Source organism: Oryctolagus cuniculus, chromosome 12 (genome assembly GCF_051225735.1).
Source record: "Oryctolagus cuniculus isolate XC-2025 breed Fujian yellow rabbit chromosome 12, ASM5122573v1, whole genome shotgun sequence".
NCBI lineage: Eukaryota > Metazoa > Chordata > Mammalia > Lagomorpha > Leporidae > Oryctolagus > Oryctolagus cuniculus.
The window spans coordinates 53,896,603-53,913,841 of NC_142878.1; the positions used below are offsets into that span (position 1 = coordinate 53,896,603).

General features: G+C 40.5%; 1 protein-coding gene across 51 annotated transcripts in view; it reads left to right on the forward strand.

Annotated features, from left to right (window-relative positions):
* The window catches only part of HNRNPC (heterogeneous nuclear ribonucleoprotein C), a 56,351-nt gene that overhangs the window by 18,582 nt on the left and 20,530 nt on the right, over nucleotides 1-17,239 (forward strand). For 30 of the 51 annotated variants that reach the window (XM_089309093.1, XM_089309105.1, XM_070053236.2 and 27 more), the window contains 3 exons: nucleotides 9,989-10,265; nucleotides 13,553-13,628; nucleotides 14,245-14,292. In XM_089309093.1, the coding sequence (XP_089165219.1) occupies nucleotides 10,025-10,265; nucleotides 13,553-13,628; nucleotides 14,245-14,292 (365 nt within the window). In that variant the 5' untranslated portion in view covers nucleotides 9,989-10,024. 51 annotated transcript variants of the gene reach the window in all.

The following is a 17,239-nucleotide window of genomic DNA, read 5'->3' on the forward strand; positions in this document are numbered from 1 at the left end:
ACCAGAAGAAGTACCTGGCTCCTCCCTTCGGATCAGTGCGGTGCGCTGGCTGCTGTGCACCGGCCATGGCGGCCATTGGAGGATGAACCAACGGCAAAGGAAGATCTTTCTCTGTCTTTCTCACTGTCCACTCTGCCCGTCAAAAAAGTTTTTTAAATTACCCTAATCATTTATAGATGACAGCCAGGATAGGGAATAGTTGGAATAATATATATTTGTCAAAAAAATTTTGAACTATAAATGAGTAGATGTTGAAAGTTCAGAAGAATTCAAAGCCAGTTTTTTTTTTTTTTCCAGGATTATTTATTTATTTGAAATAATTACAAAGAGGCAAAGACAGAGAAATCTTCCATCTGCTGGTTCACTCCCTAGATGGCTGCTGTGGCCGAAATCCAGAGCCAGAATCTTCTTCCAAGTCTCCCAACGTGGGTGCAGAAGCCCAAGGACTTGGAACCATCTCCCACTGCTTTCCCAGGCCATAGCAGAAAGCTGGATTGGAAGTGGAGCTAACCTGTATTCAAACTGGCACCCATGTGATGCTGGCACTTCAGGCAGCGGCTTTACCTACTAAGCTACAGTCCCCACCCCATTTTAAGTTTTAAAATTTCCGGGCCACTCCTGTGGTGTAGTGCCAGCATCACATATGGGCACCGATTCAAGTCCCGGCTGCTTCATTTTTGATCCAGCTCTGTATGTCCTGGGAAAGCAGTAGAAGATGGCCCAAGTAGTTGGGCCCCTGCACCTTCCTGGGAGACCAGGAAGAAGTTCCTGGCCCCTGGCATTGGATCAGCGCAGCTCTGGCTGTTGACAGTCAGTTGGGGAGTAAACCGGTGGATGGAAGACCTCTCTGTCTGCCTCTGGTATGAAACGCTGTTATTTGATAGCCTTTATATGGGAAATATTTTTATTTATAAATTTTTATTGTAAATACACAGTACTCATGTACATGAGTATACCGCAGGCAGTGGCTTCACCCACTATGCCGCAGCGTCTGCCCTCTCACCTGAGCTTAAGAACCATATACTGGCCCACGTCACGGCTCACTAGGCTAATCCTCCGCCTTACAGCAACGGCAAACCAGGTTCTAGTCCTGGTCGGGGCGCCGGATTCTGTCCCGGTTGCTCCTCTTCCAGGCCAGCTCTCTGCTGTGGCCAGGGAGTGCAGTGGAGGATAGCCCAAGTGCTTGGGCCCTGCACCCCATGGGAGACTAGGAGAAGCACCTGGCTCCTGCCTTCGGATAGGCGCGGTGCGCCTGCTGCAGTGGCCATTGGAGGGTGAACCAATGGCAAAGGAAGACCTTTCTCTCTGTCTGTCTCTCACTGTCCACTCTGCCTGCCAAAAAATAAAAAACACCATATCACCAAAATATCAAAACAATGAAAATAATTCATTAATACTTTAATTTATAAAGTTGATTAATAATACTCCATATTAAAGTGACCAGTGTTGTGCAACTGTGGGTTAAGTGTCTGCCTACAATACCAGTATCCCAAATAAGAGCTTTTTCAAGTCTTAGTAGGCTGTTGCACTTCTGATTCAGCTCCCTGTTAACTCAAGCTGGAAAATCAGTATAAGTTGATCTCAGATACCTTGGCCCCTGCTTCCCTTGAAGGGGACAGGATGAAGCTCCCAGCACTGGCCTTGCCATTGTGGCTATTTGGGCTGTGATGTCGCAGTTGGAAGATAACCTCTCCGGTTCTCTTTCTTGTTCTCACCCTGCTTTTCAAATTAGAAAGCAGAAGCCAGAGCCAAGAATCCAACCGAGATTCCAGTGTGGACCCTGTGTTTATTATTTCATACCAGGTGGCATGTAATGATATTTTCACATTTAGGATAGATTTGTTTTTGAGTTCATATTTTCTTTTCCTGTCACTTGTTTTTGAGACTCAGTTTTGTGTTTAGGTTTGAACAGTTGCAGTGTAATTTAAAAAAAATATTTATTGGAGAGGTAGAGTTCGAGGTAGAAAGGTGTTCCTTCCACTGATTGACTCCCTAAAAGTCCACAGCATCTGAGCCTACGCCAATCAGAAGCCAGGTCTCGTGAGGTTTGAAGGGCCTAGGCCACAGCAGAGAGCTGGATCAGAATAGGAGCATCTGGGAAATGAACTGGCACCCATCTGGGATGCCAGCACCCAGGTGGAAGCTTATCCTGCTATTCTACCTCATCATTCCCTGCACATGTAATTTCTTCTAAGATTCGATAAGAATGATGTTGGTCCAGTAGAGCCATTTATTCAATAATGGTTTCTACTATTATAGTAGTTTACATAAAAATAGTGAATTTGGGGGTGGCTGAAACTACTCATACGTTTGTACTACTTGTACACACTAGAATGTTTTTTCCTTCTATCATGTTGTCATGTTGCCCTGAAAATGCTGATTTTTTTTTGTTTGTTTGTTTGTTTTTTTGACAGGCAGAGTTAGGGAGAAAGGTGTTCCTTCCGTTGGTTCACCCCACAAATGGCTGCTACAGCCGGCGCACTGCGCCAATCCGAAGCCAGGAGCCAGGTGCTTCCTCCTGGTCTCCCATGGGTGTGCAGGGCGCAAGCACTTGGGCCACCCTCCAATGCCTTCCCGGGCCACAGCAGAGAGCGGGACTGGAATAGGAGCAACCGGGAAAGAACCCAGCGCCCCAACTGGGACCAACACCCGGGGTGCCGGTGCTGCAGGCAGAGGATTAGCCAAGTGAGCCACGGCACCGGCTGTTTAAGTTTTTAAAATATTTATTGATAGAATTAGTCCACAGGGCACTTCCGCAAATGGGCAGACCTTCCAGGGCTGGGCCAGACCAAAACCAGAATCCAGTAGCTTATTTATACCAGGTCAACATAGTGGATACAAGGGTCCAAACATTGGACCATCTTCCTCTTCTTTCCCAGGCACATTAACTGAGAACTGGATCAGAAGCTGGGACTCAAACTGGTGTTCATATGGCAGTGGCTTTACCAGCTGTGCCATGGTGTTAGCCCTGGGAATAGAAGAATATATTCTAACTTAGGCTGGCGCTGCGGCTCACTAGGCTAATCCTCTGCCTTGCGGCGCCGGCACACCGGGTTCTAGTCCTGGTCGGGGCGCCGGATTCTGTCCCGGTTGCCCCTCTTCCAGGCCAGCTCTCTGCTGTGGCCAGGGAGTGCAGTGGAGGATGGCCCAGGTGCTTGGGCCCTGCACCCCATGGGAGACCAAGATAAGCACCTGGCTCCTGCCTTCGGATCAGCGTGGTGCGCTGGCTGCGGCAGCCATTGGAGGGTGAACCAACGGCAAAGGAAGACCTTTCTCTCTGTCTCTCTCTCTCACTGTCCACTCTGCCTGTCAAAAAAAAAATAGTGACTTTACAGTGCTTTCTGAAGACGCAGGGGAAGATAATAGGGGATAGGAGGAATAAAGATACATTGAAAACAGAGTGCAAAAAAGGTGGTCCGAGATGTCCAAGTAGTACAAGAGAAAGTACCAAGAGGTACAAGAGACTTTCAGGTACATAAAAGGGGCTGATGGTTACACCACTTGCATGAGATGTTGATGCTGTACATGGGCACATAAAGTCGTTATCCCCTAACTGGTATTGATGAATCTAAATTGTCAATGAGTAAAAATTTGTTAATCAAGATTTAGCCATTCTTAAGGACGGCCTATAGTGCTGGGATCCCAAATGGGAGCCAGTCCTCCCTGCTGCTCCTTCTATCCAGTTCTCTGCTAAGGCCTGTGAAGGCATTAGAAGATGTCTCAAATGTTTGGGCCCCTGCATTCACATGGAAGAAGTTCCTGGCTCCTGACCTCAAATCGGCTCTGCTCCAGCCATTATGCACGTTTTAGGAGTGAGCCAGTTGATGGAAGACTTTTGTATGTCTCTCTCTTTCTCTCTCTGCAACTCTTCCTGTCAAATAAATTTAAATAATCTTTAGAAAAAAAAGAATTGGATGATTTAGTCATTCCATTAGAAATTCTCAACTCATTGCTGCCATCTAGTGCCACTGTCATTAAAACTCTCCAGAGAAAGATGAATTATTTACTGTAGCATATTGGGCATTTGCCTTGGCATCTAATTCAAATTGAAATTAGACACTAGATTTCAGAGATAATACTAGGAAATTCTAAAGGTAAGGATTTGAATTCATCCGAGGTAAGTTATTTGTTGTCTACTATCGTTTGTTACGTAATAAGACATATTGATGCCATTTCTGTATCCCCACTTGCCAAAAGGGTAATGTGTATAATGATTAGCCTGTGTAAACAAATAAATGACTAGATAGAAGACTTGCTGAAATGCCAGTAGAAACAAGGTGTTGTGGGATACTTATTTTATTTTTGCTGTGTATGTGCCTAAGTAAGAAGGTTATTTCAAAACATCAGAAGAGCAAAAGATAAGCTGTTGATGAAATCCATGCAGATTTTTTATCATACTCAATTTTTGGATGAACTTTCTGAAGACCCCTTGTAGATAGAAGACATGCTAAATGACAGTGAAATCCTGCTCATCATCTGACCTCCAATACTCTTTAAAACCAAAAGGCAGGCCGCCGCTGCGGCTCACTAGGCTAATCCTCCGCCTTGCGGCGCCAGGCACACCGGGTTCTAGTCCCGGTCGGGGCGCCGGATTCTGTCCCGGTTGCCCCTCTTCCAGGCCAGATCTCTGCTGTGGCCAGGGAGTGCAGTGGAGGATGGCCCAGGTGCTTGGGCCCTGCACCCCATGGGAGACCAGGATAAGTACCTGGCTCCTGCCATCGGATCAGCGCTGTGCGCTGGCCACGGCGGCCATTGGAGGGTGAACCAACGGCAAAGGAAGACCTTTCTCTCTGTCTCTCTCACTGTCCACCCTGCCTGTCCAAAAAAAAAAAAAAAAAAGGCAGAATTGGATTGAAGGCTAGATTTCAATTTTAATTCCAGGCTAATCCCAGAACTTGTGTTTCAGGTTCACATACCCTTATTTCTTTCATAATCAGGTGGTGTTAACTGCCATACTCCAAATCACAAAGTCCTTCAGATTTTATGATAGAGTTGAAAGAGTTACATAGAGGAGATGGGTGTGGGGGGTCCTTCCATCTGATGGTTCATTCCCCATTTGGGCACAATGGCTGGAGCTGCGCTGATCCAAAGCCAGGAGCTTCTTCTGGCTTTCTCACCTGGGTGCAGGGGCCCAAGGACTTGGGCCATCTTCTGCTTTCCCAGGCCATAGAGCTTGATTGAAAGTGGAGCAGCCGTGTCTCAAACCTGCGCCTGTATGGGGTGCCGGTGCTTCAGACCAGGGTGTTAACCTGCTGCACCACAGCACGAGCCCGAGAATCCAAAAGTTTTAACAGGTTTGCCTTTATTCAAACCACAAGCAACTTGTACTTTTTGGTTTTAGGATCTAACTGGAATGGTGAACATTGGAATATATAAAACATTTTGTATCTAAGGCTCTCGAGCCTTTCTTCCCCTTCACACTGCCACTAAAATCTCTTGGTTTTTGTTGCTCTAGGATGAAGTGTATAATGAAACCGTGTATCTGACAGGCTTATTCTTGGATGTAAAAGTAATTTAATATTCCTGGTGTTGACTTTGACTAGTTAAGTGTTAGTGAGCCTTGATGATAAAAATAAGAACCTGGAATGAAAATAGTGTATATCCACATGAAAAATGTGATTGCTACCACTCAACATCCTCTGAGAAAAAGTCATCCTTTTCTATTGATTATACTATGATGGAGTTCTGCTTTTGCAGCAGCCAGGTCCGCTTGGTCTCTGCTATAGTTGATTCAACAGTAGTCATTTCAAAAATCTTTCACCTGTTATAATCTTTGAAATTATTTTTAGGAAAGAAACTAAGTTAAATTACGTGTACTTCCAGTACGTAGATCTTCCATATTACTAAATATTATTGAAGAAAGGCTTTATTTTAATGAATTTGACTTAGAGTACATAAGAAGTTTGTATTACTGAAGCACCTGTAGAATGTGGTCAGACTACTTTGATGTTTGAGGAATTAATGGAGAACTTAGGATGTGTTGAAGTCAATATATAAACTGTAGATCTGTGAAGTGGACGGTCTCCATCAAGATACTAGAATACATTAAAGCTAATTCACATTGCTTAATGTCAATGCATTACTTAAGAGCTTTAAAGGACAAGTCATTCTTTTAATTGGGAATGGAGAATGGGTACCGAATCAAGGGATGAAGCAATTTAGATGAGCAGAATAAGGAAGACTAATGTTCTCAATATATGAATATATTTTATAAAATAAAATTTGTTAGCTTTTGGTTACTATAATGAAATACCTGAGGTACGCTACTTAAGGGAATAGATGTTTGCTATTTTAGTTTGGGAAGTAGAAAGTTGAAAAGGCAAGGTGTAGTCTTTAAGGAAGATTCATTGGCAGATTTTGGAGAGGAGTTCACATGGCAAGCTGGGAAGCAGAGCAGATAAGCTTTTATATGAAGACTCTTGGGGGTCGTGCTGTGGGTTAATTGGTAAAGCCACCGTCTGCGGTTCGAGTCCCTACTGCTCCACTTTGATTCAGCACTCTGTTATGGCCTGGGAAAGTTGCAAGTCCTTGGGGCCCTTTGCTTGCCTGGAAAACCCAGAAGAGGCTGCTAGCTTCAGATCCGCCCAACTCCAGAAATTGAGGCCATTTGTGGAGTGACCTAGCAAATGGAAGACCACTCTCTGCTTCTGTCTCTCTGAAATTCTGCATTTCAAATAAATAAATCTTTTTATGTATATGAAAAAAGAAGCCTCTTTGAATTACCTTCCAACAACATGTCAGGATTTGCCATCAGGCCACATCTAAAGTTTCTACTACCTGCCAATAATAGCACAGTCCTGGGAATGTGTTGACCAGTACCCAAACCACAGGAGAGAACTGGGTAATAAAAAGACTTAAATTAGAAGATCTTTTTAAATGTTTCTGATAAATGCATTTCCTAAGTGTTAGGTGCTTGACTTGCATGAATTTTTATTCTCAAGAAAATCCAATGTTCATTATAGGAAATTTGGAATACAGGAAATACTATCAAAGTGTTTTTTTTTTTATTTTTTATTTTTAATATTTGGGTGTGAGGCAGTTACAGGGGGAGGGAAAGGCAGTGGTCATCTATCTGCTGGTTCATTCCCCCAAACAACTGCAACAGCTAGAGCTATGCACATTGGATTGCCAGGAGCTTCTTGTCAAGGGTCTCTCACGTTGGGTGAGGGGTCCAAACACTTGGGCCATCTTCACTGCTTTCTCAGGAACATTAATTAGCAGGGACCTGGATCAGCAGTGGAACAGCTGGGAACTGGTGGTCATATAGGATGCCAGTGATGCAGGCAGTGGCTTTACCCATTACACCACAGAGTAGGCCTCTGCATGATTCTGTTGGAGCCTTTTGTCCTAGCTGCGAATTTTCAGAACTTATGGGAAGATAGATTTCCAGTTGAACTAGGAGCATGAAATTCTGGGAAATCCCAGAATTGAGAATCCATAGGTCAAATAAGTGAATGGATAGAAGAACACATCAGGCTTTACTGGATCAGATTATCATATTTTTTTGGTGATAGTATTTAAAGGGAGAGGAAGAGATTGAGAAAGGCAGTGGAGTATAGCAGGTTTCTGGATTAGTTTTGAGAATTTTAACAAAAAATAGGCTGAACTAATACTAATACCTTCAGACCTAAAGTTTCTTGTGTTCAACCACTTTTGGGGTAGACAAAGAACTTCTAGTTTTAACTAATTTTCATGAAATTGGTTCATTCCCTTTACTTTCTAGTTAATAAGTCATTATTGGTGATTGTTTTATTTCTAGATTTTACTTGATCTAAGTTGTTACCTTTTACTTCTCCAACAGTAGCTACTATGCGTCTTTGCTGTTGACTTACCCTTGCATGCTTGTGTTTTGTTGGTAATAGCTTGTCCATGGGTTTTGCTCTGGGGATTGACAGTTTGAAAAAACTATGTTCTGGCTTTCAGGAATTTCAGTTCTTTTCTGATGGTTTTGTTTTTGCATTTGGGACATTGTCTGTTTTTCTTAGCTTACGTAGATTTCACTGGTAAGGTATCTTAGAGTGAACTGTGATTGGGGGTCATGTGGTTTCTGTGACATTGGGAAATTTGTTCCCTTTTCAAACAGCAGTACCACTGGAATGTAAGCTCTTACAAGCAAGTATATTACTGTTCCCTGAAGTGACCTTGGTACTTGGTACTTAGCAGATAGTCCAAAGGTGTTTGCTGAAAATTTAATTATAGTGACTGTTTTGCTAATTCTTTAGGAAGATAAGTTCCTGGCAGTGATTTCAGTGGAACTTTATGGATATGTTGGTTTTCAGTACCTTGGTGTCTTGATATCAACACTCATAACAAACAATTCCTGATTTTAGAAGTAAATTTTGAAACCATGTATAATCAAAGTAAATGGGAGTTAGACTCATCCTTAAATAAAAGGTGAAAATGATTGTTGCCATCTGTACTTGTGATTGCTTGTCTATCAGCCTTTCCAGGTTGGGTTCCTTGAGGAAGTTAAGCGCTAATATGTCAAGGCATTTTTTGGTATAAATTCTGTAATCTAGATCGCTACAATCTTAAGTTGCAAGCTTGTGAAAATTGAGAAAATGCTGGTTAAATCCAGTTTTGTTCTTTGGTTCAAAAAATGAGACCTTTTTTGCAAGTTTCTGTTTTAAGCCCTCTAATAGAATTGGCAAGATTTCTGGCGCTCACAATCAGAGCTGAAAGGCTATTGGTGCTTTTCAGTGGTTACTGTTTCATTTTTCATTGCTTAATCTTAAAAGGATTAAGAACTACTGTTTGTAAAAGATAATTTTTATCTTTAAAAAGTTTGGGAGGAAGTTTACAAATCATTACTGCTTGTTAAATGACTAGGCACTATTTTAAGCATTAGAATGGAAATGTATAAATGATATTTTAGTACATTTGTATACATTGGTCATTTACATCATTCATGAGAAATAACTTATTGGTGGGTAACAAGTAATAGGTAGTGGTACCCTTTTGATACGAGATTCTTTAAAACCTTTCCAAGAGTTGAATGGGAAACAAGTTATTGTGAATGTAACTCTAAACCTTTTTCAGTGTTTGGCTTGGGATGTGAAGGAGATGCAGATTTACATGAAAGCTAAAATAATGAAATAGAACATTGTTATTTAAAAATCATCTGGGATGTTATGACAATTATTATAAGATTTAGCCTCCATATAACATACATTGAGAAAGATACTTTTGTTTTCAGTTACAGGAAAGTTGTGTTTTCCCTCAACCCTCCCCACCTCTGTATGTTCTTCATGCTCCATGCAGTATTCAGTGGCTAGTTTTATCATCATCACCATCTAGTAGTATTAAGAATACCAGTGATTTTGGAGATCATCACATTGAAAATAGGCTGAAATCCTATCCTCTATAAAAAGGTGGTATTGATACTTAGCTATCTATAGCATATTATAAATCAGTTGAAGTACCTGGAAACGGATATTTCCAGGGTGAATAAAATGATTTCTATTTATTTTTTACTTCTTTTATCTAAGAAGGTTAATACTTGAAAGGTGAAGTTTTAAGTTATGCACATTAATCTAGCTCAAGAATGATTTTAGGCAGAATTTGGAGTTGGGAGACTCATTTTAATAAAAGTATGTGAGAAGTTGGCAGTTAAGATGGCAAGAAATTTTTATTATGAGTGAGTAGGTGAAAAAAAAATGGTAGTAGAGGACTTAGGGAGTTCCCATTTTCTTGAATTTCTAATCAGAAACAGCAATTGGAATCAATGACCAAGATGATTACATTACCAGTAATCAGTGAAGGAAATCATACTGTAGTGCTGCTGGAGTAAAGAAAGCACAGTAAGAAGTTAAATTTATTTAGGACTACATTCAGAGATTCTGTTCTCTGAGTAGTTACAATACACATGATTCTGTGAAATCACTCTAGGTGGACCTATGGTTCAGTTAGTGGTTCAAAGTGCTAAATTTTTTAAAGGAGTTACCATTCTTAGCATGTATTCACCTGGATGCTTTTTTCTTCCTTCTAGTTTTTCGGCTTTGTGAAGACCCTAGCATCAAACACAATGGCAAGCAATGTTACCAACAAGACAGATCCTCGCTCCATGAACTCCCGTGTATTCATTGGGAATCTCAACACTCTTGTGGTCAAGAAGTCTGATGTAGAGGCAATCTTCTCGAAGTATGGCAAAATTGTGGGCTGCTCTGTTCACAAGGGCTTTGCCTTTGTTCAGTACGTTAATGAGAGAAATGCCCGAGCTGCAGTAGCAGGAGAGGATGGCAGAATGATTGCTGGCCAGGTTTTAGGTAAGCTTTGGATTGAATACATTTTTTCATTGATATAATTTAGGCCTGAGTTTTTCTGTTCATTCATTCTCAGTCTGTCTATCTTTTATCTTGATAAAGCTAAGAGTCAAATATTCTGGAATGTGATTAGTCATCATCCTTCATTAGATTAGGCTTATAGATAAAATGGGCTACATGAAGGGTATTCTTTGTAATACTATTTGGTGTTGTAGAGGTAGAGCAGCTCTCAGTTGATAGCTTGAATATAAGGTATTGTAGATGGGGGGGACTGGCATTGTAAAGCCACTACCTGAGAAGCTGTCATCCCATATGGAAATCAGGCAGCTCTACTTCCGATCGCCCTGCTGATGACAGATCTAGCAATGGAAGATGGTCCAAAGGCTTTGGCCCTTGCATGCACATGGGAAATCTCAAAGAAGATCCTGGCTCCAGGCCCCAGCTTTGGTTTGGCCAAGCTCTGACACTTTTTGGAATGAACCAGTGGATAGAACATCTGTCAGTGAAACTTTGTATCTCTCTTGCTGTCCTCTGTCTTTCCCTATGCCTTTTGAAAGTCAAAGTTACACAGAGAAGTAGAAGCAGAGACACAGAGAAGTAGAAGCAGAGAGAGATACGTCTTCCATCTGCTGGTTCACTACCCAACTAGCCGCAAAAGCCAGAGCTGGGCCAATCCAGAGCCAGGAGCTTCTTCCAGGTCTCCCACACGGGTGCAGGGGCCCAAGGACCTGGGCCATCTTCTACTGCTTTACCAGGTTTAGCAGAGAGCTGGATTGGAAGTGAAGCAGCTGGGGTTTGAACAAGCACCCATATGGAATGCTGGCACTGCAGGTGGCAACTTCACCTACTGTGCCACAGCACTGGCCCCAAATAAATAAATCTTAAAGATAAGAATAATAGTACATAATTATTTCTTGGCTATGACCCACTACTCATGAAGACGAGCAGAGTGGTTTTCCAATGGGGTTTTAATACTGTATGTAGGGCCGGCGCTGTGGCACACTAGGTTAATCCTTCACCTGCAGTGCAGGCATCCCAGATGGGTGCCAGTTCAAGTACAGTTGCTCCTCTTCCGGTCCAGCTCTGCTGTGGCCTGGGATAGCAGTAGAGGATGGCCCAGGTGCTTGGTCCCCTGCACCCACATGGGAGACCGGGAAGAAGCACCTGGCTCCTGGCTTAGAAAAATACCGTGTGTATTACGCAGGCTATATAGCATAGCTGTGTCTTAAATTTTTTCTTGTATTTCAGATAGTAATAATTATAAGAGTAGCTTTAGAAAACTTGTTATCCTCACCTGAAGCAATAGTACTTCAGGGTCTCAAGGATTTATGTAAATTGAGAGTTATGAGAAGACAATACAAAAGGTCGACAGCAGTTTGAGAATGTACTAGTGGTTTTTTTTATAACCATTGTCCTATACCTAAAACACAGGAAAGTTCATAATATGTACAACTCATTTAATAAAATGAAATAATGTGTTTTACAGTAGATTTTATTTTATAAAAAATTTAATTTGGAATTCAGTGGCACAGGAGAGGGAGAGACAGACTGAGAAGGATCTTCATGAGCTTTTCCATGCCTGTGAGCCCTATGTTAATTTAAAATTGATAATAACCACATGAACAGAAGTAAATAATTTTCATAACACGCTTAATCATTTTAGTATATGTATAATCTAAAAATATGATTGACCTTTTATGTTCTTACAAAGCCTTGGTTATCTGAAGTGTATATTAAGGTTATAATATATTTTTTAAAATAAGATTTATTCATTTGAAAGGAAGAGTTAGAGAGGCAGAAACAGAGAGGGGAGTGAGTGGGAGGGAAGTCTTCCTTCTCCTCGTTCATTCCCCAGTTGGTTGCAACCGCCAGAGCTGGGCTGATGTGAAGCCAGGAGCTTTTTCCGGGCTTCCCCTGAGGGTGCAGGGGCCCAAGGACTTGGGACATCCTTTACTACTTTCCTAGGCCATAGCCAAGATCTGGATCTGAAGTTGAGCAGTTAAGATTCAGGCACTGTAGAGGATCTGTCTGACTCTTGAATAAAAAATTAACATTTTAAATGGAAAAAAAAAATAAAATACAATGACAGCTTAATACTTAATGGCATAAGCATCAACCTCCAAAAATTTTTTTAAAAAGCTAAAGTTGTATTTAGAAGTTTCCACATTATCTGTTGCCCCTGCACTCCTATGGGAGACCTGGAAGAAGCTTGTGGCTTCTGGCTTCGGATTGGCTCAGCTGTGGTCGTTATGGCCAACTGGGGAGTGAACCAGTGGCTGAAAGATCTCTCCCTCTGCCTCTCCTTCTCTCTATGTGTAACTCTGACTTTCAAATAAATAAATCTTTAGGGAAAAAAGGTAGATTTAACTAACTGGTTATGGATAGATAAATGGGCTTTTTGTTAGAACAATAGGGAGAAGAACCTGAACTCTTCGGTAGGCCCTCAGTGACATGCATAGTAGCAGAGCAGCCTAGAATATATGTTGTAAAATTATGTTGTATTTTGAAACCAGGAATTATTTCTTTTGTAGGTACATTGCTTGCATAAGGAATTCATTGCCTACATAGTATTTCCTAAATCTAGGATATGTTACAAAGTTTTATAGCTGATCTTACTTGTAAGGGCTCTAAGAATTTGTCTCTTGGGATGATTCAACCACATTAATTTACATTTTAAATCTGAAGTTATTCACTCATTCTTTAAAATTTCTATGGCAATGTAAAATTCAATGGGGCATTTCTCAAAAGGCAACCATTCTTAGTCTGATGCTTTCTTCTGGATAGTAACTGTGGGTAGAGGCAGTGTTCTGAATGTGAGGATAGAATTTTTTTTTAAGAGAGAAAGTGGAGGAGATAGATTCCGTCTGCTTGTTCATTACCCAGATGTCTGCCAGTTGTCAGGGCTGAGCCAGGCAAAGCCAGGAACCAAGAACAACTTCTGGTTCTTTTATGTGGGTACGGGTGCCTAGGGACTTGGGCCATCTTCCATTGCTTTCCTATGCCTATTAGCTGGGAGCTGGATTGGAGGTGGAACAGTTGGAACTTGAGCTGGGGCCCATATGGGATGCAAAGGCCCTAAGAGTTCAATGTAGGGGTAGCAAAGACATAAAGCCTTTTTTTTTCTTTTTTTTTTTGGTATGGAACAGAGCGCAGAATTTATTTTATATAGAAAAAAATTTGAGACACATTCTTAGAATTTGGATTCATGTGACTGTCTAAAAGGTGTAGTTTCAGAGATTGTTTTAATCCAAAGTATTGTTATTAAATTGTTTTTGTTTTTGCTTTTTCAGATATTAATCTGGCTGCAGAGCCAAAAGTGAACCGAGGAAAAGCAGGTGTGAAACGATCTGCAGCGGAGATGTACGGGTCAGTACCAGAACACCCTTCTCCGTCCCCTCTACTCAGGTCCGGAACTTTATTATTTATAAATGCATTGTGTCCATCATTGGGCATCTTCTCTATCTGTTTAATGGATGTGGGGAGGGTTACATGTAATGTGTTTTATATGTGAAGATGTAATGCTTTAATAATCTTGTGTTAATATGCCTCCTATATTTTGCCCCTGTTGTCTAGAGAATTGTTAGAAGTCCCTGAGATTTTTGCTATTAAGAATCTGGTATTTGTTACATAAGTTGAAATCATCCAAGAGCAGTTGCTTTGCTTCTCAGAGGCTGGGGAGTAAAAACATGAAGAGGGGTTGATAAAATGGTGTTGAAATTACTGTTGTATTTTGCAGTATTTTTATTTTAGCTGCTATTTTGTGTGTTTTGTTAAGTGAATTGTCACCTAAATTTCCAGTTTGACCACTGCACGTCCAGCGGTCTAAGCTGATTAGAACTTAACTGAATTATTTAAGTGATTGGGTATTCATGCTAATCTTGTTTTTATCTCTTTGATGTGGTTTGTTTTTTTTTGTCCCTTCTGCTGTTATGAATTAACATCAACAGCTCCAAGTTAATCCTCTTCGGTATTTATTTTTCAGCTCCTCTTTTGACTTGGACTATGACTTTCAACGGGATTATTATGACAGGTATGTTGTTTTATTTTGATACCATCTAAGTAATTTTTTTGTATTGTATAATACTATTATACTATATTATAGTTAACACTGTTACTATCATGTAAAAAATTCTTTTGAGGTCTTATGCAATACACATGTTTTCAAAGCAAAACATGCCTCCCTCCAATTTTCAAATAGCTTAGACTGATATTGATCAAGTAATCCATTTATATATTGTATAGACTGGTTTTGTTTTCTTCTTGACAAGTCAGTTTTGGTTTTACTTTAACGTAAGGAATACTGGCTTGACTCAAGGTAGAATTAGAATTAAAATACTTTTAGTGAAAGTATGTTTTTATTTTTCTATTATACTTATCTTGATATTATAGGGCATCATAGCAAAATGATTAAAAGATGATTCCCCCCCCCCTTTGAGCAGATTACTAGTAACAAATAGAATACTATGAACAGTATACAATGAATTGCTAATACACATTGGAATGATGATATAGTTCTAAAAGACAAAGAAATTGTAATAATAATTGACTTACGCCATCGGTGTATTTTTATGGAGAGTGATGAGAAAATTGAAAGATGTGTTTGCAATAGGGTTGGATTGTGATGGCCTTGAATGATGGATTTAGAGCTGGTGAAATCAGTTGTTTTGGAATGGAGTTGAGAGACATTTTAAAAATGTTGTCTCTGACATTTGACAGTATTAATCATATTTGGCCACATTGGCCAGAAGTTGGCCAATCTGAAGCCAGGTGCTTCTTTGGGTATCAAGCATTTGGGCCATCTTCTGTTTCTTTCCCAGGCCATCATCAGGGAGCTGGAATGTAAGTGGAGTATCTGGGAGTCGAACCAGAGCCCATATAGGAGGCAGGTGCCACAGGCAGAGGCTTAGACTATAAAACCACATCACTAGCCCCCATTTACTGATTTTTTAAAAAGACTTACTTATTTGAAAGGTGTACAGAGAGAGAGGTGTAGCAGGTAAAGTTGACTGTCATCTTAGAATGTCAGTATTCCAATATGTTATTAATGTTTGCAAAAATTCCTGCTAGATTAGTCTTTGCTTTTGGAAGAAAGAATTTTTAAATTTTTGAGATCTAGTTCACCTCCAAATGGTTGCAGTTGCCAGGGCTTGATGAGGCCCAAACCAGTAGCCTGGAACTTCGTCTGGGTCTTCCATGTGGGTGAATCACTTGGTTGAGTGAATCTGAAACAGCTGTCCTTCACGGTTTCTCAGTGTAGATGTCATCTAGCAGCATATCAAATTTTTGGGGCAGGCATTGAGCCTAGAGATTTAGATGTCACTTGGGATGCCTGGAGTGAAAGTGCCTGGGTTTGAGTCTTGTTTCCACCTGATTTTCATTTTCCTGCTAGTGTGTACCCTTAGATGCAGATGGCTCAAGAAGTTGGATACTTGCTACCATAAAGGGAAACTGGTACTGAGCTCCCAGCCTGAATCTGTCTAGGCCATTGTAGGCATTTGGGGAATGAACCAGCTAATGATAGGTTTCTGCCTCTCAAAAAAAAATTTTTTTTTTAAATGAGGGAGAGGGAGAAGGAATCTGGGTGATTACTTGGGTTTTTTGGGGTTTGTTTTTAAAAAGAAAGGAAAGAGTAGGCATATTGGTTTTATTATAGAATTCTGAGTAGAAGTTAATGTCTTTTTATTCTAACCTCAGCTATAATAAATGATTTATGATAACTAATGAAACGAGGTAGTAGCTAGTGAAGAGTTGAAGGAAAATCATGGTGAATTTGAGGAGATAAACCCATGTTGGGAACTCAAATACTTAGATTTTTTTACATTATATGGTAGATGTGTGTGAAGATAAGGAATGTGATAGATTTTGTTTTATTTGGCTGGCTTGGGAGATACTACATTAAGGGGATCTTGGAAAACATAAGATTGGATAGGAGTGGAACTGAGTGAAAAAAAAGTTACAATGGCATTAATATCTTAAAGTCCTCTTGAGCATATTTTATTTGTAAGGTCGAGGCCATCCTATTTAATAACCTAATCAGCATGCATCCATTAAGATGGAAAATAAGCTATGCTGGATATATGCGAGATATGCTAGAAAGCTGAGTCTTTAACCACATTTAAATACTCTTTAATTACACCTGTGAGAAAATCTAATTAATGTGTTTTAAGTTGTAATTGATAATTGTTTAGGCAGGAGTGGGAATGTCTAGCCTTGGGGCTGTACAAGGCCCAGGAAATCCTTTGGCTTGCCCCTGCCAAAGGCAACTGCTATAGGAGGTGATTTTAGGTTGATAATTTTTTATGGCCTGTGGATGATGTTCTAAATATCCATCGGCCCAATATTGTTACTACTCTAATATATTACATAAATACACTGTTGCATCAAATTCACAGATCAAAGAAGACATACATATGACAATATAATTATACAATGAAGAAAGTGTTCTGAAATTTATTAGAGGCTGCTATGTGTTCTATATTGTACAGAATTCTTTCATAGGTAAATTCTGTTGCCCCAAAGTCTGTGAGGTTCTATTAAGATTTATAGAGCCTGCCTAGTTTCAGAAGTGGCTTTATTTGAGCTTATCTTTGCAATTAAGTGGGAGGTTTTTAGAATAAGGTATAGCAATACTAAAGACTTGGAGTTGTGAAGTTCCTTGGTTGGTATGGGGAAGCAGCTAATTGGAAAGAATGTTGCCTGTAAGGCCTTTGAATGGCATATTAAGCAATTGTGTCATAGGCAGCGATATCTTAGAAACAGATCCATAGCTAGAAAAGTTTTAACTGTTGGGAAAATGATGTGTTAAGTAGCTAACATGGTAAATGTGGGATTGAAGAGAGGGTAGCTAGGATTTCTGAAGTAAACTTTGCGTTAAAGTTCAGAGTAGTGGCAGGCGTTGTGGTGTGGCCACTAAGCTGCTGTAATGTTGGCATCTCATGGGCAACAGTTCACTTCCTGCCTGCCCCACTTCTGATCTA